At 55.7% G+C, this 25,189-nt stretch overlaps 1 protein-coding gene across 5 annotated transcripts in view; it reads left to right on the forward strand.

The window, feature by feature from the left end:
• Positions 1–25,189, forward strand: part of LRP1 (LDL receptor related protein 1) — a 79,711-nt gene that overhangs the window by 16,616 nt on the left and 37,906 nt on the right. For all 5 annotated transcript variants that reach the window (XM_089920890.1, XM_089920891.1, XM_089920893.1 and 2 more), the window contains exons 7-20: positions 8,297–8,459; positions 8,569–8,791; positions 9,826–10,015; positions 10,483–10,626; positions 11,809–12,045; positions 13,499–13,679; positions 14,549–14,771; positions 15,904–16,105; positions 16,454–16,579; positions 18,662–18,802; positions 18,893–19,018; positions 19,443–19,559; positions 20,021–20,101; positions 21,703–21,870. In XM_089920890.1, coding sequence (XP_089777016.1) covers positions 8,297–8,459; positions 8,569–8,791; positions 9,826–10,015; positions 10,483–10,626; positions 11,809–12,045; positions 13,499–13,679; positions 14,549–14,771; positions 15,904–16,105; positions 16,454–16,579; positions 18,662–18,802; positions 18,893–19,018; positions 19,443–19,559; positions 20,021–20,101; positions 21,703–21,870 — 2,322 coding nt within the window. The remainder of the gene's footprint in view (positions 1–8,296; positions 8,460–8,568; positions 8,792–9,825; positions 10,016–10,482; positions 10,627–11,808; positions 12,046–13,498; positions 13,680–14,548; positions 14,772–15,903; positions 16,106–16,453; positions 16,580–18,661; positions 18,803–18,892; positions 19,019–19,442; positions 19,560–20,020; positions 20,102–21,702; positions 21,871–25,189) is intronic.

The following is a 25,189-nucleotide window of genomic DNA, read 5'->3' on the forward strand; positions in this document are numbered from 1 at the left end:
TGCTACATAAACAAACAAAACATCTGGCATCATCACATTTCCAGGAAATGCACCACAGGGCTGAGGGGGGAGGTCTGGCCTATGGTTGATCTCTCCCGCAGGAGAGAGGGTAACTTGATCTGTGACCTTGAGTAAACCAGAACTCCCTGTCTCTGCTTTGATTTCCTAATCTGCATAATGGGTTTGAGCCTGTCTGGGGAGATCAGATAAATTGCAGGGAAAGCCAGAAGTAACTAGAGGCCAGTGCACACAAGGTTTAGGATGGTAAACCTGGGTCCTGTCTAGAAGATCTTGAAGTTCCTTCTCTGGGTCCCCATGTGATGATCCCCACAGAAGACCAAAATCCCAGGAGGACACAAGGGCTTAGTTTTTGAGGGAGCAGGGGTTCCTCCAAGAGCCCTCGCCCTCTTGCAGCCCCATTGTGTGGTCCACACCTCAGCTGCGGCCCTTCCACAGCATCCCAATAGCTGTTGGTGACCAAGGCTCACCTGTGATAGACCTGTCCTCCTTGGAGTGCTGGGCTGGGGGCTGCTACGCCTGGTCGGCTGAGCTCTTGAGGGGCGGGCAGTCGTGGTAGGTAGGGTAGTATTAGGGTGAGACCCCATGAGACAGTTGCCCTCTCCCTGTTCCTTGTTGACGGTCCCACCCAACAGGCTGTCTGGGCAAACAGCTCCAGCATTTCCCTCCCTGGCCCTGCCTCAGGGCGGCCAATGGGCTGATGAGCTTGTGGATAGGTGGCTGGCAGGGGTGCCCTGATGGGAACATTTTTTGTTCTGGCCTGGCCCCTCTCCTGCCTTTCTCCCCAGGAGAAGCAGGAAATAACCTCAGGTGGGTGCCCCTCCTTTGGCAAACAGAGCCTTGCCTTCAAAGTCTGCTAGATTCGTTGGGCCCCTCTGGGGCAGAGTCCAGGAGGCCAGAAGAGACCGGAAGGTTCTGGGGAGAAATGCTGCTGGGGCAAATGAATGGGTTCCTCTTGCCCCAGCCTCTGTCCCTTCCTCCTGCCCTACCCCCACCCCATGCCCCATGCCGCCTGAATGTCTGGCTGTCACCCTGAGGATGGTTGTTTTGCTCTCATCCCACAAACTAATTATGGGCCCTGAGCTGAGGATGTCGGAAGTGTCTCTCCCCAGCACCCTCCCCCCGCCCCCAGTTCATCCCCCTTCCCAGGAGAGGCTGATGGCCTGCCCTGGTGTGCAGCGTGGCTGGTCCCAGGCACTCACCTGGGCAGTGGGCTACTGGCCTGTAATTAGCTCCCCCAGGGGCAGGAATAAGAAAGGCTGCTGCTTTCTCCTGCTTTCTCTCTGCCCTCTGGGGGAGCCCTCCCTGCAATCGTGCCATTCTTGGCTGACCCTGACCTCCGTCGGACCCCTGGCCTGAGCCCCATGCCGGGGTGGGGGGGGTTGGGGGGGGAAGTCTGACAAGGGAGAGGTGCTGGAGCCCAGAGCCCAGAGGCTGAGAAGCCCGCCTGCTGGTGTGGGAAGAAGGGGGAGCCTGCCCTGGAGAAAACTCTGGAAACAGAAATAGAATAGAAAGAAGGAAGGAGGCCAGGAAGTGAGCCTGTTTCACATGGGTCCTTGGGCGTTTGTGAGCCAGGCCTGCTCTGACTCCTAAGGCCTTGGAGGGCCCCTCCCAGGCCCCACAGTGGTTGGTGCGGCTTCATGACTGGCTCCGTGGAATAGGCTTAGGGCCGAAGTCCGGCCTTTTCCTGTCTGAGCCCAGCTCCTTCCCCCTGTTTCTACTCAAGAGTGGGGAGAGACCTACTGACCGCATCCTCACTCGTTCTGACAGGTGTGTGTGCGTGTGCGTGCGTGCGTGCCTGCGTGTGTGTGTGTGTGTCTGTGTGTGTGTGTGTGTGTGTGTTTTCATCCCTTAACAGGCTGGGCTGCCAGCGCTTCCTCCCCCAGCCTGTGTCTTGCATTGGCCTGGGTTGGAGGGTGGGTCTTAGAAATCAGTCCTCATCTCTTCTCCTCCCTCCTGGGATGTAATTCCACGGTCCATCCTCCGCTCTGCCGCTGCCCCAGCAGGACGGGGATGTCTCTGAGGACTCTGATCCCATGACTAGAGAACATGATGGGGTGAGCCAGGAGACCCTCAGGGAAGACCGTGTCCCACCCCTCAGGGTTTACTACTGCCTTTCCCAAAGCCGGAGTGCCTTGATTTTTAGGTCGTGTATGGATGTGCGTTTTTTATTGTTACAGTCATGTTTTTATGTAACGCCCGTTAGAAACTCCTACAGCCAGCACATCAAACCTACGGCTTCATAGATTGTTCAGGATGCAGCAAAATAAGAAAAGTGAGTTGATGTAAAGAAACGGCAGAGCAGGCTGTGCATAAACATGGGAAGCATTTTGAAAGTGACAGACAAAAGACTGAAGTTCTGGAGACCGAGGCCCAGAGGGGTCGACAGGCCTGGCCTGCCCACCCTACCCCCCGCTTCTGACCACCCTCTCAAGGAACCTCAGGCCCTGTCCAGCCCCCTGCAGGGCCGCCCCTGGGCAGGGCTGGGGGTCAAGTCTGCTTGACCCCCAGCCCAGCCCGGCCCTGCATTGTCTAGGCTTCACTCCTCTGACCTGTCCTCCCTGAGCTTTGAGGATGTTTCTGCTGTAGAAAGAAAGAGCACAGACTGCAGGAGCGGGGCCCTGGGAAGATGTGTGTGTGTGGTGAGGGGAGGTTCTGAGGTTGCAGATAGAGGCCTTGAAGGACATAAGGTTTGCTGAAGTCACTTCATTCGGGGCTGTGTATGAGGGAATGCTCTGGAGGGGCCCTTGGGGGTCCTAGGGTTTCTTCTCTGTACCATGCTGCATGGGGAAGGAGGAGATTGGAGGGGAGGCCCAGAAAAGTCCTCCTAGGCTGCAGGCTGCAAGGTTGCGAAATGGGTCCCCAAGTCCAGCTGGCCAGCTTCACTTTTCCCTCCCTCTCGTGTGTGTGTGTGTGTGTGTGTGTGTGTGTGTGTGTGCGTGTGTGTGTTTAAAATCACAACAGGAAATAGGGCAGTGATTTGTCTAGAGAAGGGGCACAGAAAGAGAGAATATCTCCTCTGAGTCTGATGAACTGGCTTCCCTGCTGGAAGGGGAGCCATGCTCCCACTGAGCTGGGCACCCAAGGCCCTCTCAGCCCTCACCCCAGCCTACAGAACACTTCCAGTGTCACAGATGAAAACTGGCCACCTGCTTCTTTGGCCTTTCCACCCATTGGGTGTCAGAATATTGGGGGGCTCTCGCCAGCCTGCTCTTGGCCTTGGGCCCCCCGCATTCTGGTGCTTTTGCTTCCCATTCCCATTCCAAGTTTCCTAATCATTTAATGGCCCTTCTCTCCTCTTCCTGGCCAGGCCAGCCCTGTGTCTCCCGGCACAGCTCCAGCCCAGTCCTCTCCTCCCCCGCTGTCTCCTTGAAGTTGCCTCTCCACCCAGCCTGCGCCCAACAACCCCCTCCCTGTTTTCAAGCCAAAGGAAGTAACTTAAGCAAGAGAGATGTGTTTTAGAGCCCAGCAAGAATTTCTCAATAGTGGGAAGACCCTTGTTCTGATTCTGAATCAGAGTTGCAGAGTCCACGCATCCCATCCCCGGGACCCAGGACTGAGAGCCTGTGTGGACCTGGGCCACTCAGGGGAGGGGAGCGGGGCTGGAAGTACAAGCGGGGCAGGAAGGGAGCCCAGGGACAGAGCTGACCCAGTGTGGCTGATCCCCGGACCTGCTGGTGGAACAAGAAGAGCTGAAATCAGGACCCAGCACGAAACAGGAGTGTGAGCACATGCCATTTAGCAAAACTTCTGCCAGGCCTGCCCGGTGGTCTCCTCCCTACCTGCAAAGGCCCCGGGCTCCCAAGCATCTCCCCCAGCCCTTGGGTGAGATCCCAGAGTGGCTCTAACAAGCAAGAACGTTGCGTGACAGACGTCTTGTCCCACTGTCTTAGGCATCCTCAGGCCAGAAAAGGAGGATCCTGGCAATAGAAGGGAAGGAAAAAATTAAGTCCCAGCTCTAGGACAACAGAGTGAGCACTCAGCATTCACCAAATATTTGTTGAATGAATCAGTACGTGTGTGTCAGGCGCTGGGGACAAAAATGAAGGACCTGCCCTGCCCTCACAATATTTGTAATCAGGTAAGCAGGCTGTGATAAAAGGGGCTTATGGAAGCCTGCAATACAGAAATTTTCCTTCTGAGGGCCTGAACTATCTTGAAGAATAAATAGTAGGTGTCAGCCCCAAACTGCCCACCTGCAGGGCCTACCTTCAGTCAGGAGGCCACAGGGCTCTGGCTGGAGGGACAGATGGAAAAGGGAAGGAAGGATGGGGTTGAGGTGAGGGAGGATCATGCAGTGGTATGAACAACAGCTCCCATTTGTGGAGCGTTTATCATGTGCCAGGCCTCGTGCTAAGTGCTGTTAATGCACCATCCCATCCCAGATCCGCAGACTGAGACTCAGAGACATCAGGTGACTTGCCCATAGTTCCACAGTTGGAAGGTGACAGGACTAGGCTTCACACCCAGGCTGTCAGTGTCTGGAGGCTGTCTGGGCCCAGGGCAGAGTGATGGGAGAGGCAGGGAAGTTTTCTGGAACAAGGGCAAGAACTTGGTGTCTTCACTGGGGATGTAGTTAAGGTGGAAATGGCATTTTCCTTCCTCGCCCAGGGACCTGGTACCCTATTCTGCAATCCTTGGGTGTATGGATGTGTTGGGGGATATTTCCTCAAGGCATAGAGACTCTCCTCCTTCCCCAGAATTATTTTAGGAAGAGTGACTAGAATCCTGCGGCTGAAGTTAGGGTCTTCTTGGGAATGGGCTGGGGCTGTTGTTTTTGGAAAAGCAGCCACCAGTTTAGGGAGACGCCTCTTGAATGACGTGAAGGAGGGCGACGTCGAGGAAAGCTGGAGTGGTGGCGAGTGCCGAGTGCTGAGCATCAGCGTTGGGGCACAGGGAGGGCTCAGCAGTTACAAACACACAGCCCAGGTCTATTCTGGGGCCTGGAACTGAAAGTCCTTTGTGATATCACAGGCAGGCTGTGGTCTATCCTGTGTCTTATTACCCTCCCTCACAGGCAGGCTGTGGTCTATCCTCTGTCTTATTACCCTCCCAGCTTCCTGGCCTCCTTCTCTACCCTGGCATCCCTAACCCCTCAGCCTCCAGACCAGCCCCACACTCCTCCCATCACCACACAGCATCCCACCCCTTGGGTTTACAGGATTCTCCCGTCTTCAGGATCTCTGGGGCCTTTGGCCAGAGAGCCCTTGTGGAGGGTGCCATGAGGTGGATCAGTCCCGAGAAGGCTGGGCCACGAGGGGCCAGCTGCCCTCTGGGTGTGTGGAGACAGAATGTCAGGTCCTGCAGGCCGAAGCCCAGGACTCCAGTTGCCCCCTCCACGCCCCGGGACAGGGGGCAGTGGCCCAGACACTGCCTGCGGGGAGCCCGGGAGGGAAGGTGCCCTCTCCCAATCTGAGCCCGTCTCACTACACTTGCAATGGGAAGATTGGCCAAGCGTGTGTGTGCGTGTGAGTGTGTGCATGTGTGTGAGTGTATGTGGTGGGGTGTGCAGAGGAGTCTGGACTTGAGAAGAGAGGAAGATAATGTGGTGGAGGGGTTGGATAACAAAGGAGTTTTGCTTGCAACTAATAGTCTCCAGCTGCAAAAATACCAAAGGGGAGCCCAGGCCGGGCTGGGGACTCCAGTTCTTGCCAACTCCTCACCGGCCTGCTGAGTGGGGCCCTGCCTGGCCTTTGGGAGGTGGAAGAGGAGACGAGCCAAGGGTAAACATCTGAGAGAAGGACGATCCCTCTGCCTTCCTTCCCAGGCCAGCAGGGAGGCTCGAAGGTCGGCCATCCTGAGGCTGCAGGGGAGGACGTGGAACTGCATCTGGGATGGGGGGGCATCAGATCCCTTCAGGTTTCTTCCTCCTCCCCTCTTGCCGAGGGAGGGTGGATCGGGGAGCAGGGGAAGGGTGTTGCCAGCCTTGGAGCTGGGCAGTGACTCAGGGAAGCCTCAGGAGGTTGGAGGGAAGGACGCAGCTGCCCCAGCTGGTGCTGGGAAACAGCTTTGAGTGATGAGGTTCGCCTACATGCCAGCATCCCCCGGACCCCCACCGTGCCCACCAAGTAAAGGGCACACAGCCCTGTTTGCCTTTCACCCACCCTGCTGGCTGCCTGCGACTGCGGCAGGGTCCACCCCTCCCCCCCCCCCCCCCCCGCCCCGGCCCCAGCTTGGGACCTTGGTTTCCTCTGGATGGGGTCCAGCAGCGTTCATTTTCATCTGTTTTCTCTGTGGTCACAGTGTGGGGTAGTTTGCTCGCCTAACCCCTGCGCTGGGCCCTCTTCCTACCCGGCCTGGGATCCACGCGCCCAGGCTGCTCTGCCCCCTCTCTTTGACCTTGTCAGGAGGGGACAGTACTGGGGCTCATAGGAGAGAGTTGCTGGGTTTAGGGACACATCAGCAGTCACAGGGGTAACACCTCATCCTTGTGACCTCTTTCTCCAGGCATCTTGGGGTGGGGTTCAACAGGGGGGACCTGAAGAGGAAACTAGTTTGGTGAGAGTCTCAGACTGGCTCTTTCCCTTCCTCCCTCAGCCTAAGTCGTGTGACTGTGAGTCAGTGTCAGGGCCTGGCCAAGTTCCTTGGGAGCCGTGTTCCTGTTCCCTGTGCCCCCCACCCCTACCCACTGTTAGGAAACAGCCCCTGAATCCCTGTGAGGGAGGGGGGAGGATTAGGGAGGGCTGAGCAGAAAGCCTAGTCATTATACCTGTAGCTGTGTAGGGATTGAATAATCCTTACCAGGTTGAGTGTGGCTAGTGGGGATTTCAGTAAAAAATAAATAAATAAATAAATAAGTTTCAGCCAAAGACAGGTGGTCCAAAGACTCCTTTACCTGCTGAGGAAATTGGTGGAAGTGGAGTGCAAGGCAGGGGTCCCAGGGAGTCATTGTCTTGGAAACTTCCCTGCTTGCAAGAGGTATCACCTCTGATAGTGGTAGTTGGAGGGGGCAGTGGGTGGATGGGAGCCAGTGGGTCCTGGAGAGAAGGAGCCACACCGCCCCCCAGGAGGCCAGCAGGGGGTCCCCAGACTTCCTGCCTCCTAGACTTCCTGCTGCCCTTGCCCCACCCCTGATCTCTTAGGCCCTTTTTGCCATAGACTGAGTATGGGCACCTGGTCTCCATCCTCTTCCCCCACTCCCACCCTTCTGAAGCTCCCCCTCTTTCTGAGCCATGCCTCAGTTTACCTTCAGAGTCCTTTGATGGCTCTCCTCCTCTGCACTCTCTCCTCCAGCCCTATATCTTTTTTTTTTTTTTTTTTTTTTTTTTGCGGTACGCGGGCCTCTCACCCTCGTGGCCTCTCCCGTTGCGGAGCACAGGCTCCGACGTGCAGGCCCAGCGGCCATGGCTCACGGGCCCAGCCGCTCCGCGGCATGTGGGATCCTCCTGGACCGGGGCATGAACCCGCGTCCCCTGCGTCGGCAGGCGGACTCTCAACCACTGCGCCACCAGGGAAGCCCTCCAGCCCTCTATCTTATTCCCTGCTCCTTCCCACCCTCCCGAGGACTGGAGGAAATTGAGCCGTAGAGACATTGAAGAAACAGGGGAATGGGAATGAGTACTGGAAGTTTGGCCCATGCCACTGGTTCTAACCTTTTGCCACCATGGACCTTCCCTTTTCCATCTCTGTGGGCCCCATATTTGGACATTCTCTTCTCTCAGAGTGGATTTATTGATGGATGCCCTGCTTTTCCACTTTTAAAAGTCATGCAGCACGTACAGCTTCCAGTCTGTGCTCCTAGCTAGTGCGATATAACTCGACTTACCATACAAAGAGGATGAAAGTCCAGCCAAAAGCAGAGATGTGTGATGTTTTATTAGCCTGAGTGCTCTTATCTAAAGTAAAAGCAGATTTAAAAAATTCTGGAATGAGCTAGTAGACCTATGCTCACTGCCTTTTGGAACCCCAAGAAGTTGGTCCCATTCAAGCAGGGGCTAGAGTTGGGAAACCTGTCAGTCAGCCAACCAGCCACCAATTATCCAGTGCCCCTGTGTGCCCACCCTGAGCTCGGCATGGGGAGCAACGCTGTGTGGGAGGATACTCAGAGACTTCTCTTTGGAGAGACCCTGTAGGTGAAGGGTGGCCAAGAGCACAAGGCAAAATGTGCCACTGCCAGTAGCTCCCGTAAGAGCTCAGGGAGGAGAGACAGCCGTGGCATGGGTGGTGAAGGAGGGCACCCCAGAGGAGGTGGGCTTCCCACGGTAGGTTCTGCACCAGCAGAGGGTGGGCATGTCTGTGGGAGGACCTCCCCCATAGCCCTTTCATTCACACTCTCCAGACGTGGAACAGATGGCCATCGACTGGCTGACAGGCAACTTCTACTTTGTGGATGACATCGATGATAGGATCTTTGTCTGCAACCGAAACGGGGACACGTGTGTCACTTTGCTAGACCTGGAGCTCTACAACCCCAAGGGCATTGCACTGGACCCTGCCATGGGGTGAGCGGGGCAGGCAGGGGCACTGGCCCTGGAACAGGGAGGCAGAGGCTGTGGTAGAAGGGAGGGTGCCCAGTGTCCAGACCCCATTTAACATGCCATCTGCTCACAGGAAGGTGTTCTTCACTGACTACGGGCAGATCCCCAAAGTGGAGCGCTGTGATATGGACGGGCAGAACCGCACCAAGCTGGTCGACAGCAAGATTGTGTTTCCTCACGGCATCACGCTGGACCTGGTCAGCCGCCTCGTCTACTGGGCCGATGCCTACCTGGACTACATTGAGGTGGTGGATTACGAGGGCAAGGGCCGGCAGACCATCATCCAGGGCATCCTGGTGAGGAGGAAGTCTTGGCCGGGAAACCCTTCTCTGGGCCTCTTGGGAGGGCGGGGGACAGAATGGGAGCGTGGTTGCCCTGAGCCCTCTGGTAGGGAGGGGGTGGGCACGAGCATCTGGGGGAAAGGACAGAATATGGCTTCCACTCGGACGGCCACAGTCATTTTAGAGACCACCTTTTACTTCCCTTTTCTCATTTGAGTTGGGTTCTTACAACAAGCCCCTGGAAAATGAGCGGTCAGGTGTCTCAGTTCCCTTTTGGCAGCTGAAAAAAGGCAGGATTCAAAGAGGTTAAGTGATTTGCTTGAGGTTACACAGCTGGGAAATAGCACTTGAACCTAGTCTAGAAGCCCTTCCAGTTCAGAGATGACATCTCTCTTCTGGGATAATTAGGGGGACCCTCCATCCCGATTCGCCTGAGACTGTCCCAGTGTCAGCCCTGAAAGTCCCCTGGGCCAGTCTTGGACAAACTGGGACAGTTGGTTACCTTAGATACATTATGCAGGTAGCAGAGGCTGTTATCAGGCTTGCTTGGGGCCAGTCTGTTCTCTCAACCTTCCCAAAAGCTGGGAGCTAGAGGCGGACTAAGAATGTTCCCTGTGGACAGAGTGTAGGGCCCAACTCTACTTCAGTGCAAAATCATCCCATCATTGAATGTGTGCCTGGTTCTGAGAGGGATATGGTTCCTGCCCTCAAGGGGTTTGAGCCGAGTGGGTAGAGTAAACCCACAGATCACCGGACAGTGGATTACAGCCAGAAATGGAGTGTGGAAGGAGAGACTGTCCTCTCTGGTTAGAAGATTCCAGAAGCCCTTCAAAGAGATGCTCTGTGAAGGGTGGATGGGATTTGACAAGCATATCTCAAGAACAGGATAGTCCAGAGGAGACAGGAGTAAAGCACGGAGTCAGACAACTGTGGAATGAGTTTGGGGATGCAAGTTATGGAGTCTGGAAGAGAAGCTGAGGGGCTCACCAGGGGCAGAGGGAGGATTCTCTTCTCCTCTCATGTTGACCGTTCCTGCCTGCCCATCTCAGATCGAGCACCTGTATGGCCTGACCGTGTTTGAGAATTATCTCTACGCCACCAACTCAGACAATGCCAACGCCCAGCAGAAGACAAGCGTGATCCGCGTGAACCGCTTCAACAGCACCGACTACCAGGTCGTCACCCGTGTGGACAAGGGAGGTGCCCTCCACATCTACCACCAGCGGCGTCAGCCCCGAGGTGAGCGGGGTTCCACAGCCCCGCTAGGGACACCCCTGATTCTCTTGTGGCATGACTGCTTCTCCTAGCCATCCACCCCAGACTACCTCCTCTCCACCGTCTTCTTCCCCTGCTGCCCCTTCCTGCCCGTCAGCCTCCAGATCCCACCCCCAGGGAGCCCCTTGCCCCTATTCTGCTCAGGACGTAGATCACCCCTCCCAGTTCCCAGGCTGGTCTAGAGTAGAAGCGCCTGGCTGTGGGCAACAGTGTGACTCTGTCCCCTGACCACAGAGGTCCCCACCCAAGAGTCTGAAGGCTGGGTGGTGTCAGAGCAGAGGAATGCCAGTCCTGTGGCTTCCGAATCCCCAGAGGGGACAACAGGCACAAAGACCTTAGCAGGAGGGAGAGTGGTCAGACTGCAGGAAGCCTTCTCAAGGCCTGGCACAGGGGCTTCGAGGGGTCCTGACCAGCTCTCCACCCTGCCCCAGTGAGGAGCCACGCCTGCGAGAATGACCAGTACGGGAAGCCAGGAGGCTGCTCCGACATCTGTCTGCTGGCCAACAGTCACAAGGCGCGGACCTGCCGCTGCCGCTCCGGCTTCAGCCTGGGCAGTGATGGGAAGTCGTGCAAGAGTGAGTGACAGGGAAGGGCTTGTGTGCCTGCTGGGGTGGGACGGGAGGGGTCCTTACCTGCCTCCCATAGCCCAGCTGCATCTGTCTGAGATGCAGAAAGATGGAGGGGCTTACCCAAAGTTTCGCCCTGGTGAGGGACAGGGATGCGACTTGCACTCCCATCCGAGAGCAGGGCTTATCCCGCTACCCAACTCAGGCTCCGGAGAACACTGTCAACTGGCCCATTCATCCCTTCATTCCTTCCTTCATTCAACAAGTATCTAGTGAGCACACGCTATGTCTGGCACTGTCCTGGCAGTGAGGGTTCAGCAGTAAACAAGATAGACGTTGTCTCTGGCCTCATGGAGCTTATAGTCTGGCAGGGGAGGCAGACAAACACATAAATAACTTGAGGTGAGGGTAGGTGTTAGGAAGAAAATAAAGTGCAGCTTAGAGTTAATGACAGCGAAGGCTCCAGTTTAGACAGCAATCAGGGAAGGCTTCTCTGCGGAGGTGATATTAACGTCAAGCGCTCTGTGAAATGAGGAAGTGAATCATGTGAATCATGTACCTGAAAGGAGAGCGTTTCCGGCAGAGGGAATCTGTAGTGCCGAGGCTCAGAGGCCAGCGTGAGCTTGGTGTGCCGGAGAGCAGAGAGGCGGCAGGGGGACGGGAGCGGGGCAGCGCGTGAGTGAGGGGAGATGAGGAAGGGTGTTGGATTATATTCTAACTGGAATGAGAAGCTCTGGGTGGCTTAACAGATTTGATTCACGTTGGTAAAAATGATCATGCTAGCTGCTGGGTGGAGGACGGGCAGCAGGGAAGTGGCAGGATGCTGTTTTTGCGGTGTAGGCAAGAAGTGATATGGCTTAGACTAGGATGAACAGAGGAAGTGGTCAAAAGGGACCTGATTCCAACATATTTGGGCCACTAATTTCACTACTCAACAGAGGGCACTTACTGAAGACATGCTACTTTCACCCCATTTCTCACCCCTAGAGTGTATAGGAGAAACCCCCCAGGGCGTTGTTCCCTGGACCTTACGTGCTTATGTGTCTGTCCATGTGGTTCAGACCCCCTGCTGTCCCCACACCCTTGACCCAGTACAGCCGGGGCATTGGCTGGGTGGTGGTCGTGTGTGTGTGTGTGTGTGTGTGTGTGTGTGTGTGTCTGACTTTGTGCCCCTCCTTGTGCCTGCCTTAGAGCCGGAACACGAGCTATTCCTCGTGTATGGCAAGGGCCGGCCAGGCATCATCCGGGGCATGGATATGGGGGCCAAGGTCCCCGACGAGCACATGATCCCCATCGAGAACCTCATGAACCCCCGGGCCCTGGACTTCCATGCTGAGACCGGCTTCATCTACTTTGCCGACACCACCAGCTACCTCATTGGCCGCCAGAAGATCGATGGCACTGAGCGGGAGACCATCCTGAAGGATGGTAAGGGCCCCAAAGTGGGAGGTGTGTGGATGGGACCCCCAAGGCACGCGCCCACCTGAGGCAGGAAGTGATTTGGGGCCTGGGCATCTCTCTCCTGGTGCCCTTCCAGCGTGGAGAGTCCCCACCTGACTGGCTAGCTGGGCTGGTTGGCATGGAGATGAGGGGATAGACAGATTGACCCCTGGGTGACCCCCTTCTTGGCTGAGCCGGAAAGAGGCCGGAGGATGGATGGCTAAGGCAGTGTGGGCCGTCCTTGCCAGCCCTTGGGAAAACTCAGGGTCTCTCTGCCATTGGCTCAGAGCCCTGGAGCTTCATGCAGTGCACAGCCGGGGAGAGGCCTGAGGCTCTGAATCGGCGCAGACACACCGGCACACGTGTGTACACACAGGGTCTGTGCAGCCAGACCTCACGGCCGCCAAGAGCTGCATGCTTACATGTCCTGAGGAAATTGTGTTTTGTGAATGGAATCCAGTTTTTCCCTCTGAGCTGCCCCAGCAGGTCAGCAGTGCACTGCCTTCTGAATATCCATCGGCGAGGAGGCTCTGAGCCTCCGAGCGAGCGCTGCACCATGCCTCCCGGGTGTTAGGAACTCCCAAACCTGCACTCGGGCCCCCAGGACAGGGCTTCCTAACCAGTTAGTCTGGCTGGTGCTGGTTACCACCCCTTGGCCTGCTCTCCATCCCCCACCTCGGCTCAGAGAACCTCAGCCGTCAGCAATCATAAGACTTCGGGGAAATCAAAAGTAACTCCTCATCAGGAGAGGACTGGGGTTCCCTGTACCAGGGATGCTATTTAGCTTGAGATGAAGCCTGTGGCTAAGTGAAAAATCACTTCCTAACTTATTCATTTTGTTAGCTCAGGAGTTTTAGGCCTGGGATGTGGCGTCGCACTTGTGCCCAGAGCCACATGCCTATTGCTTCAGCTGTCCACCCCAGCTCAGGCCCTGACATGCCTTCTCAAGTGAGCCCACGTGTGCCACGTAGGTTTTCTTGCTGCCACGTGCAGCTTTTTTTTTTTTTTGCGGTACGCGGGCCTCTCACTGTTGTGGCCTCTCCCGTTGCTGAGCACAGGCTCCGGACGCGCAGGCTCAGCGGCCATGGCTCACGGGCCCAGCCGCTCCGCGGCCTGTGGGATCCTCCCGGACCGGGGCATGAACCCGTGTCCCCTGTATCGGCAGGCGGACTCTCAACCACTGCGCCACCAGGGAAGCCCTGCCATGTGCAGCTTTGAGAGACCCCGACTCAACACAGATGTGGCAGCACAAACGACCTCCCAGGCTCCTTCCTCCAACCTCTCATTCCATCCCCTCCCAGCCACTGTCTAGGGCACAGGAGTCTCCCTGCATTCCCCACTAGCCAAGTGCTCCAAGGTGCAGGTATCTTAAGAGCCAGAGGCAGGCAGATTTGAGCCTCCTTTGAGGCTCTCCCTCCTTGCTCCGCCCCGCCCACTGCAGGCATACACAATGTGGAGGGCGTAGCTGTGGACTGGATGGGGGACAATTTGTACTGGACGGATGATGGGCCCAAGAAGACCATCAGTGTGGCCAGGCTGGAGAAAGCTGCTCAGACCCGCAAGACCTTAATCGAGGGCAAAATGACACACCCCAGGGCCATTGTGGTGGATCCGCTCAATGGGTGAGTCCTCCCACGACCTTGGGAGGGGAGGAGCCAGGGACTGCGTGGGCCTCAGGACTGGGGGATAAGAGAGAGAGTGGACAGGGGAGGGCAGCCGAGGTGGGATGCTTCGGTGAGAATTGGGCTGAAAGGGGAAAAGGTGTCCCCACCTACAGGGCAATAGGAGTGATGCTCTAAACACATGCATAGAAATCTGGTCCTGTCACTCCCAGCGGGCCCTCCCCTGGCTCCCCTTGCCCTTATCAGCCCCGGGGTCCTACAGGGTCTGCCTGCAGCTCGTTTGACCTCATCTGCACCTCACATCCTGCATTTGCAAGTTCTGTCCCCACTGCCTGCTGTCCGTTCCTTAAACCAGCACTCCAGCTCTTCCTACCTCAGGGCTTTTGCTCTTGGAGTTGCCCTGCCTGGGACTCCCAAGTATTTGCATATGTGGCTCCTCAGCATTCACATCTCAGCTCAAATGCCACTTCCTCAGAGAGGCCTTCCCCACCGGCTGCCCGGGCACTCTCCATGCCATGCCCCTGCTTCGAGTCCCTCCTGACTCCTATTGCTCTGCGTTGTGTGTGACCCTCTCGACTGACTTGTTTCTTGTCTGTGTCCTGGGTGGGACATATCCGTACAAGAGCAGGGGCTTTGGCTGCTTTGGTCTCTGCTGGGTCCTCCAGCGCCAGAACTGTGCCCAGCTCAGTAGGCATTCAACAAATATTTGTTGAATGGAGGAATGAATGAATGAAATATGTGGGCTAAGGGTGAGCAGGGCAGGAAGACCCCTGTGAGAAGCTCTGGGATGGCCCATCTGGATTGGGATCACAGGGGAGGATGTTGATGGCAGGGGTGGCTATGTGGTGCTGACCAGTAGCTGCCCACAGGTGGATGTACTGGACTGACTGGGAGGAGGACCCCAAGGACAGTCGGCGAGGGCGGCTGGAGAGGGCCTGGATGGACGGCTCACACCGAGACATCTTTGTCACCTCCAAGACAGTACTTTGGCCCAATGGGCTGAGCCTGGACATCCCAGCTGGGCGCCTCTACTGGGTGGACGCTTTCTATGATCGCATCGAGACCATCCTGCTCAATGGCACGGACCGGAAGGTGGGCAGGCGTGCACCTGTGTGTGGGTGCTCATGTGTGCATTGCTGGACCACATTTCTGTGCGGGTGAGGCTGTGTGTCTGAATGTGTGGGCGTCTGTGTGTGTCCGGGCCTGTGTGCTTCATGTGTGTTTACCTGTGAGCCTGTGGGTGTGTCCCTCTGTGTGCTTGTGTGCCTATGTCTTACGTTGTTTGAGGATTAGCTTCTATCGGAGTATCTCTGTGACCATGCACATGGTCTGTGGGCCTGACCACCCATGTGAACACCTGAGCATACACCTCGTGTGCACCTCTGCCTGGTTGTGCACACGCAGGCAGCACACACTGGCGTGTGCCTGCACTGTGTGTCCCTGTACAGGTGCGAGATGCCTAGAGACGGTGTAGACGCACGCTCGTTCATTCCGGGGGCTACGTGCTTCATCCATGAGCCCCGTGCAAGTCTAGGCGTGTGGACCGAGCTCTTTCATGGTATATAAGGCCCTTTGTGGTGTGGCCCCTGACCGTCTCTGTGGTCCTCTTTCACCCTCTGCTCCCTGCGTCCCGGCACTTGGAACAGCAGCACTAGACAGCTTTCGAGTCCAGCACACGTCAGGGTGCTGCCCTCTGCTGCCTCCACCCAGCTCCTCCGCAACTGGCACAGCACTCAGGGGCGGGCCGCCTCCTCTGGGGTGTTGTCTCCAGACCCCTCTCCGCCGTGGACAGCCTTGTGTGCCTTTCCTGAGACAATAGGCAGCTCCAGCGAAGGGATCCCGTCTTTTCCATTTCTTAGTGCTACCTTAATAGATCCTGGCAAATGTGTGGTGGATGAAGAAACGAATGTATGGATCCTGGCTGTCTGCTCACTACTCTGTGTGTGCACGCGTGCGTGCGCACGTGCGCCTGTGTCGGAGGGATATGAATGAACAAGAATCAGCCCGAGAGAGGACTGTGGGCAAGCTCCCCATCCGCGCTCTGCTGGGTTCAGGGTCTGGCACTTCACGGTGTGCACACTTGGGGGCTTCTAGGCTGATGGGGGAGACAAGTCCCACACCCAGGCCATGGACATATGAGTGTACAGAACACTGACCCCCCGGGCCTCCCTGAGGCACCCCCACTTGTCTCCCAGCTCCTTGGTAACCTCTTCTCCATTCCTAGATTGTGTACGAGGGTCCTGAGCTGAACCACGCCTTTGGCCTGTGTCACCACGGCAACTACCTCTTCTGGACCGAGTACCGGAGTGGCAGTGTCTACCGCTTGGAACGGGGCACAGGAGGCGCGCCCCCCATCGTGACCCTTCTGCGCAGCGAGCGGCCCCCCATTTTTGAGATCCGCATGTATGATGCCCAGCAGCAGCAAGGTACCCCTGGGCTGGGACTTGGGTCTGGGGTGGGACCTAGATCGGGGGGTGAGGCTCCTGTGGTGGGTGAGGGCACTCCCCAGGGATCCTAGGCTCTAACTTTGGAGACTCTCGAGAAGAGAGGCCCCCACCCCAATCTGACCTTCTGTGTTCCCCATCTCCCCCCTGCCCCATGACTGCATCTCCTCTTCTTCAACCCCTCCATATTTCCTCTTTCTGTCTCCTCCTTTTAATGCGTCTCCTCCCCCGGCCTCTCATCTCCCCTCTCTGGCCTTTCCTGACCCTGCTGCAACCCATCCCCTGTCCTCCCCCTCCTTCCTTCTCCCATCTGTGACCCCTCCTTCACAGTGGGTACCAACAAGTGCCGGGTGAACAATGGCGGCTGCAGCAGCCTGTGCCTGGCCACCCCTGGGAGCCGCCAGTGTGCCTGTGCTGAGGACCAGGTGTTGGACACAGACGGTGTCACTTGTTTGGGTACGAGGGGCCCAGCTGGGGTGGGAGGTGGGGGAGCAGACCCCAGCAGGAGGAGGCCACGGTGTCCCCGTCGGAGACGAAGGAGGCAAAGAGGGCCCTGGGGGCAATAGGAGGTGAGGGATGGGGTGAGAGAAGAAGGCTCTGAGGGCTGGAGGGTGTTTAGGGGTGACCAGGGGGTGGGAGGTTTGGGAAGGCATGAAAATCAGGGAAACCAAGTGAGGAGCAGGACAGCTATGGAAAGAGAAAACCATTAACTTCTTTTACATTTATTTCCGCATTATTAAATTTATACAATAGTTCAGAATATTGGAAATTAGAGGAGAGAAAAAGAGCCCAGTCTCACCAGCAAACACCACTATATTGTTAGTATTGTGGTAAAGGCACACCATCCTTTTTTCCTTAGGTGGGTTTTCACATGGTTGGAATATACTGTATATAAATGTTTTCTGCCCCTTTTGGCTCATATATGTCACAAATTTTCTGAGTTATTATTGCATTATTTTAAATAGCCCCATTTTTTAATAAAAGCGGGTCGTGCTCATTGTAAAAATAAATGAACAGTATAGAAAAATACAAAAGAGAAAGTACAAATCATCCCAAATTCCACCACCCATAGATTGCACCGTTACCATTTCAGTGAACAACCTCCCAATTTCTCTATATATTTACTTTTGCTGTTCTGTTTCCTGCATTTGTCATTTGACAGTTCGTCATGAATACATCAGCAGAATTTCTAATGGCCAATATGTATTTAATTGGGTAAACATCCCATAATTTACTGAACCATTTCTCTACTGTTGGATGTTTAGGTTGTTTCCAGTTTTTTGTTGTAATCACAGCCAGCATTTATTGAACATGGACTATGTACTACACGTGGTTATAAGCAGTCCTCATGCAGTAACTCATTTACTCCTTAAAATATTCCTGTAGGGAAGGTATCTTTATTACCCCAATTTATAGATGAAGAAATTGAGGCCCAAAGTTAGAGCAGGGGTTTGAACCCAGGAACCCTGACCCAGAGTCTGTTTATTAATCACCTCCTCTGCTATTTCTTATAGCTTCATGCCTTCCCATATTCTGGATGATTTCCTTAGGATAGAATCCCAGAAGTGAAAATGGGTCAGTGGGCCATAGTGCACACCTAAGAGTGAGCGACTGAGGCCAGGTGCAGGGCAAGAGGATTGGTGAAGAGGAGCTTAGAAACTGAGGGGCCAGCATTATGGAAGAGTCACCTGTGTGCACATTGAAATCACCAAGAATAAAGAGGGAGTGATTCTGGAGAAAGTGACCCTGAACCAGGAGCTAAAAACCCTTAAGGATGCGGGGGACTAGCCTGGGGTCCTTTGAAGTAGGGGTTCATATATAGTCTAATAACGTGAAAGTCAATACTGATTTTTCAGAGGGGAGAGAGGGAGAATGGTCTGGAAGCACAGGTGAGGAGCAAGGTGGACACATACAGCCTCCAGGTCCAGTGGTCCTTGGGACCCACAGGATTAGAGGGGGTGAGAGATGGGTCAGAAAGGCATGCACAGAGCAGTGGGGGCCAGGGCCAGGGACTGACATGGGCGTCCTGGGCTTCCTGAGCTTACCCTGTGCAAACACAAAGGACGAAGTGATTTCACTGCTGATAGCCAAAGGCAGACGGTGGTGGTGAGGTGTGAGCTTTCACTCCTGCCGGTAGAGTTGATGCATTTGTGAAGGAAAAAGTCCAGGGACCACAGCAGGGGCCGAGGGTCCTGGAGATGACTTCCAAGGGGCAGTTCATGGAGATGGCAGGGAGGGGCAAGGGGCGGGCTGCTCGGTGGGGACAAAAGGATGGGGGGCTCTAGGCTCTCTTGGAAGCTCCTTTATTCTCAGACCACATTGAGGTACTGGAAGCAGCAGAGCAAACATCACCCTTGTGGCCTGAGAAAGAGTTGCAGTTTCCACCCAGATAATTTCTTCACGAAGAACTATGCACTAGGAAAGATGACTGTGTATATTATTTTAAAATCATAAAACAAGCCAACAGAGGACAGGGGGCTCAGCACCTGTCCGTGACCTGGGTCTGACTTTCCCCCTCACGCCTCGTGGTGCCCACAGCAAACCCGTCCTACGTGCCCCCACCCCAGTGCCAGCCAGGCGAGTTCGCCTGCTCAAACAGCCGCTGCATCCAGGAACGCTGGAAGTGCGATGGGGACAACGACTGCCTGGACAACAGCGACGAGGCCCCCGCCCTCTGCCGTGAGTCCCTGCTGCACAGCCGGCCCTTGGGCAACAGCTGGAGAGCTGGGGGCCCCTCCCTCCGGCTGACCCCTGACCTCTCCTACTCAGATCAGCACACCTGCCCTTCGGACCGGTTCAAGTGCGAGAACAACCGTTGCATCCCCAACCGCTGGCTCTGTGACGGGGACAATGACTGCGGGAACAGCGAAGACGAGTCCAATGCCACTTGCTCAGGTGTGGGAAGGGCGTGACCACACCGGCACCCCTCAGTCACCAGGGCAGGGCAGGCGGGGCAGCCAGGATTGGGAAGACAGAGGGGCCTCAGGGAGAGAAAGGAGCACGGGGCACCCAGGGCAGAGGGGAAGGGAGGACAGGGTTGGCTGGGAGGCCCGTGCTTTCAGGGGACAGAGCACAGCTCTAGGTTGGGGATGACAAGCAAGGCGGGTGGATCTTCTCCTTGGAGGACACCAGCGACCCCTCGAGAGACGGGGTGAAGCGTCCGGTGTGAGACCACGTAGGTGATTTTGAATGATGTCTCTAAGAAGAATAGCTTTGAGGTCCTTGGGGAGACTTCCAGAGAGGCAGAGAATAATAGCAAAGCAAGTGAAATTAAAGAGGGGACTCAGCTGTGAGCACTCACGCCCATCCCTGTCCCCAGCTCGCACCTGCCCACCCAACCAGTTCTCCTGTGCCAGTGGCCGCTGCATCCCCATCTCCTGGACGTGCGACCTGGATGACGATTGTGGGGACCGCTCCGATGAGTCAGCCTCGTGTGGTGAGCAAGACAGCAGGAAGGCCAGGCTGGCACGGGGAGGGAGGGCCCACGAGAGCATGCCCTGGGGCGGGGGTGCTGGAGAGACCCTGCAACTTAGTACCTGGGTGGCCTTGGGCAAGTTGCTCGATCTCCGTGGGCCCCTGTGAGTTTCATCTGCAGAGTGGGGATAATACTGGCATCCACGTCACAGCATTGATGTAGGGGTTCAGTGAGATCATGCGCGGAGAGCACTCAGCGCACGGCCTGCGTTTGGTAATTAGTTGCTTAGAAAAAAGGATGCTTAGAGGGGTAGGAGTGAATGGGCAGAGTTCCAGGCCAAGGCACCTCCACTTAGCCTTCCCTCCCCCATCTGGCTGGGCTGAGGGCTGCTGGTTATGGGAAGGACCCAGCGCCCACCTGCTTGGTGCTATGATGCTAAATAATCTTGAGGACCCTGCTCAGCTACTCTTTCTCCCTGACAGCCTATCCCACCTGCTTCCCCCTGACTCAGTTTACCTGCAACAACGGCAGATGCATCAACATCAACTGGAGATGTGACAATGGTAAGAGCTTGTTTCCCTTCACCTGCCCTGATTCCTAGGCAAGCTAGAAGCCACAGCCAGGCCCTGGGTGGCAGGTGAAGGGGTTTTAGAATCAAGCCGGGGCCTTCCTCCAGTTCACAGAAGTCCCCCTGGGTTGTCCGGGAGAAATAAGGACAAGCTAGAAACACTGTGGGGGAACCAAGATGGACCCAGGGGATACCTCGCCCATCACCTGTCAGTGCCATTCCTCCCCGGGCAGGGCCTGAGCTGCCCATCCTCTGGCAGAGGCTCAGGGGCCAGGGAGAGATGAGCAAGGAGAGCCCATGCCCAATGCCATTCTCCCTGCAAACCCCGTCTCCTGGGGTCCCTCCAGGCTCTGGCTCCAGACTCGGGAGCCCACCTGGCGGTCAACCCTGGACCAGGTGATGTCAGCCGTGGGGGCCAGTGGATTGTTGTGTCTGTGCCGTCTTGGGGCTCTGGTCGTGTCTGGTGTGGTGTTGTGATGTGTTGCAGCAGTGGCTCGAGCCCTGGCTAATGTGTGTGAGGATGTATTGGGTCAGCCCCATGTTGCCCCTCATCTTTGCCGTGTCTCGTGTGCCAATGGTTGCCTTGGCGGTTTCTGTGTTTCAGAGAAGGATTGTGGGGACGGCTCTGATGAAAAGACCTGTCCTGAGCCTGCCGGTCAGTGCATAGAAGCACATGCACCATCTCCCTTAGAGCCCCAGCTGGCCTTGGGCCTCCTCCCAGGAGCCCCATGCAGCTCCCCACCCCAGAGCTCCTAGGATGTGAAGGAAAAGCAAGGAGAGAAAAGAGAGAGGAAATGACAGAGGGAGAAAGAAAACAGTGAAAGGGAAAGCAGAGAGGGCAGAAGGAGCCTTTCACAGGAGAGATGACAGAGAGGCAGGGACAAGAAGACCAAGACATGGGGGAAGGAGAGCGTCAGAGATGCAGAGGCAGCTGGAGAAGAGGCAGGAACACAACCCAAGGGGTCGGCCAAACTCGTCTTCTCAGGCGTCTTGAAAATGTGAAGGGAAGTCTGGTGCCCCCCCGCTCCACGAGGCCCAGAAAGCAAGACATTGGCTCAGTCAGCCTCAGATGCCTTCAGGAGGGGGCCCCCCCCGGCCTTCCCAGCTTCAGGCAGTGCCCCTCATGAGCCGGGAGCCCAGAGCTTGGGGCTGGTGATGCCCACGCTCAGGGCGGGGCCTGATTAACACCTTCCCTCCCCAGCAGAGAGGCCTCACCTCTACTCCGCCCACCTTTGTCCCGCCAGAGCCAGAGAAATCCCTGCCTTTCCCCCAAAGCAAGCGGACCCCTGTTCCCACACCCTGCTGAAAGGGGAAATGAATGAGTCCCAGCCCCAGCCCCAGCCTTCCGAGATTCAGGGAAGGGCCCTCCTGGAGCCTGCCCTGCCTCTCTCTCCCTGCCCCCATCACGTGGGCCATGGTGCATGCTGCAGTCTATGCAGTTTCTGTGTCTTTTCTGTTTTTTATTTTCTCAGTGGGAGGGATGGGGTGGGTCGAGGGTGGGAATGGGGAGGTGGGAGTGGGGGCCCCATGCTGGGGTCATAGAGAAGGCCACTTGCTGACCCCCTGCCCTCCTCTTCCCTTCTTGCCTCCCCCCAGACAATGACTGTGGGGACAACAGTGACGAGGCCGGCTGCAGCCACTCCTGCTCTAGCACCCAGTTCAAGTGTAACAGCGGGCGCTGCATCCCCGAGCACTGGACCTGCGATGGGGACAACGACTGCGGGGACTACAGCGATGAGACACACGCCAACTGCACCAACCAGGGTGGGCACCTAGGGACCAGTGGGGTGGGGACCAAACCATTCCACCATCCATCCACCCTCCCCACAGCGTGCTGCCACCATCGGGGAACCAGAGATAACCCAGACGTGGCTCTTATCCTTCAGCAGTTTCCAGTCCTGTGGGAGAGGGAGGTTGTCGACAAATCACTGTCACACGCTGTTAAGATCTCAGGCTTTGCAGTTGGGTGGCCTTGGGTTTGAGCTCCATCTCTGCAGCTTACTATCTGGGCGGCCTCGAGCAAGTTACTTAATCTCCGTGGGCCCCTGTGAGTTTCATCTGCAAGGTGGGGATGATAATAGCACGGGCATCATCATGTTGGTGTGAGGTTTCAGTGAGATGGTACGCGGAAGGCACACAGCTCGTTTTTGGTAGCTGGTAGCATGAAAAAGGGATGCTCAGAGGGGTAGGGGTGAATGAGCCCAGTGGGGACCAAAGGAGAGAAGGGTTGGCTCTGTGGGGTCCCCAGTGCCGAGGCCTCCAGGACCTAGCGTCTGTGGGATCCCCCGTGGAGGCGAGGGTTACTGGAAGGCACAGACCTCCTCAAGGGGTGTTGGTTTCTCATCCCTGGCCGATGGTTACCATGGAAGAATGCAGACCCGAGATTGCCCTGACCTCAAGAGAAGTCAGAAATGCAGATTTATATGTGAAATCTACCCATTTTAAAGCACTGGTATATTAGTTTCCTAGAGCTGCTGTAACAAAGTACCACAAACTAAGTAGCTTAAACAATAGAAATTTATTGTCTCACAGTTCTGGAGGCTAGAAGTCCAAGACCAAAATGTTGGCAGGGTTGGTTCCTTCTAAGGGTTATGGGGGAGAATCTATTCCAGGCTTCTCTCCTAGCTTCTGGCGTTCGATGGCAATATTTGGCGTTCCTTGGCTTTTGCATGCTTCACCCCGATCCCTGCCTCCATCTTTCATGGCGTTCTCGCTGGGTGCGTGTCTGTCTCTGTGTCCAGGTTGCCTCTTTATATAAGGACGCAGTCATATTGGATTAGGGCCCACCCTAATGACCTCATCTTAAGTTGATCGTCTGCAAAGGAAGACCTATTTCCAAATAAGGTCATGTTCACAGGTACTGTGAATTAGGACTTCAGCATCTTTTTAGGGAGAGCAAATCAACCCATACAACTGGAAATTGATTTGAAAAGTTTTAAAAACATGGCAGACCAAAATCTCTCTGTAGGCCTCATCTGGCCCCTGGACCACCAGCTTACAACCTCTGCCTTGTAGAATTAAGGTGTGCATAGTGGGGACAGTACTGAAAGCACTGAGTACCCACTGCAGGCCCAGCACTAAGAGGGAGGATGGGGAGGGTCTCCCGAGGCCCAGGAAACAGTCACTGAGCCTCGAGGGCCGTCTCTGAGAAGGGTCGGGTGAGTGGGACGGGTAATAGTGCCTTGGGATTCTGAGAAGAGGACCCCTGGAGCCCCGTGAAGTGGTGAGGTGGGAAGAGCTCTCTGCCCCTCACAAGCTGGGTGAACTCGGACAAGTTGCTTCCTCTGAGCCTTGGCTTCCTCCTCTGTGAAGTGAGAGGAGGTGTGCGGGGGCCTGGCCCGTGGGAGCAGAGATGTCATGATTGGTAGCAGTTGTTAACTATAGTTGTGAGCTGGAATGGTCTGGGACCATTCCGGCGGAGGTGGGATTTGAACTGGGCCCCGAAGAGGGATTAGGCTGTGGGTAAATGGACAAGAGAGAGGGTCTTTTTTTTTTTTTTTTAATTTTTATTGGGGTATAGTTGATTTACAATGTTGTGTTAGTTTCGGGTATACAGCAAAGTGAATCTGCTATACATATACCTAGATCCACTCTTTTTTAGATTCTTTTCCCATATAGGCCATTACAGAGTATTGATTAGAGTTCCCTGTGCTCTACAGTAGATCCTTACTAGTCATCTATCTTATATATAGTAGTGTGTAGGTGTCAATCCCAGTCTTCCATTTTATCCTTCCCCCCCGTACCCCCGGTAACTAGAGGAAGGGTCTTTAGATGGAGGGTGGGAGTGGCCTGGAGAACCCAGCAGTAAGACTTCGAAGGTGAAACTGCGTACTGCTGCAGGGGCCAGTGGGGCTGCGTGGGGCCCCTCAGACTAGAGGGGACAGCAGGGAATGAGGCAGTGCCTGGAGGGGGTAGATTACAACAGCAGGTGAAAGCAGGTCAGGCACTGGGGACCTTCAAAGGATCTCAAAGCTGGAAGGTGATAAGATGTAGGAAATGCTTTCAGAAGACGATCCTGGAAGGGCATTAGATTGGAAAGAGGTTCGGGGCCCTGAGGAAGGAAACTCGGCTCGGAGGTTGCTGCTGAAGTCCAGGCATGAGATGAGCGCGTCGACCGTGTTCCTGGTGGGGCAGGTCGGGGGAGCGGGAGTGTGAGGTGAGGCTCGTGCACAGTCACCTGTGCCTCGGGTGCTGCTTCCGCTCCTTCCCCAGACTCCTGAGTCAGATCTCACCAGAGCAGCCAGTGTGATCCTACAGAACATGTCAGATCTCTCCCCGGCCCTGCCCTCAAGCCTGCACTGGCTCCCTGTACACTTTGAATTCCTGCTGAGTCCCGCTCCATGGCCTGCTGGACTCCCCCAACCTATCTGACCTGCATTCCTGCCACTCATCTCCTCCTTCACTCTGCTCCAACTGTGCAGCCTTAAATATGCCCTGGGCATTTTTCCAATATGCCCTGCATGGTCCTACCTCAGAGACTTTGCACTAGCTGTTCCCTCTTCCTGGAATGCAACTCCAGTTAATCTCATGGCTCACGTCATTCAGGCCTCGGCTCAAACGTCTCCTGCTTAAGGGCCTTTCCTGACTGTCTTGTCTCAAGTAGCATCCCATCCTCCCTGACCTTGACCTGGCTTTGTCTGCATAGCCTTGATCACTACCTGCAGTTCCATTCTGGATTTTTGTGTCATGTCTTCACTGTTTCTCTTGCCTGCTAGGACTTCAGCTCTATGAGGGTAAGGACTTTGTCTTGTTCATGCTGGCACCTGAAACAGTGCCTGGCACACAGTAGGTGCTCAATAAGTGTTTGTGAAGTGAATGAATGAAACGGAGGCTAGGCTGAGGTGGGGGCATTTGAGCTCTGGCTTATTAGCAAATTGCTTATCCAGTCAAGCTCTCGTGTGTAAAATAGGGAGATTAGACGAGGTGATTTCTGAGTCCTGGAAGGTGTAATAGCCCTGACTCTGAGTTAGCGCTTTTGAGGGGTGTCAGCAGGACTCAGAGAACTCTCCATCCCTGCCTCAGCTCATAGCCCCAGGCTGGGTGTAGCAGGAGGGGGTTGAGAAGGTAGAGATGGGAACAGCTG

The sequence above is a fragment of the Delphinapterus leucas genome, chromosome 11, assembly GCF_059928025.1.
Source record: "Delphinapterus leucas isolate spDelLeu-1000000601 "Yukka" chromosome 11, BTC_Dleu_Yukka2, whole genome shotgun sequence".
In the NCBI taxonomy this organism is placed as follows: domain Eukaryota; kingdom Metazoa; phylum Chordata; class Mammalia; order Artiodactyla; family Monodontidae; genus Delphinapterus; species Delphinapterus leucas.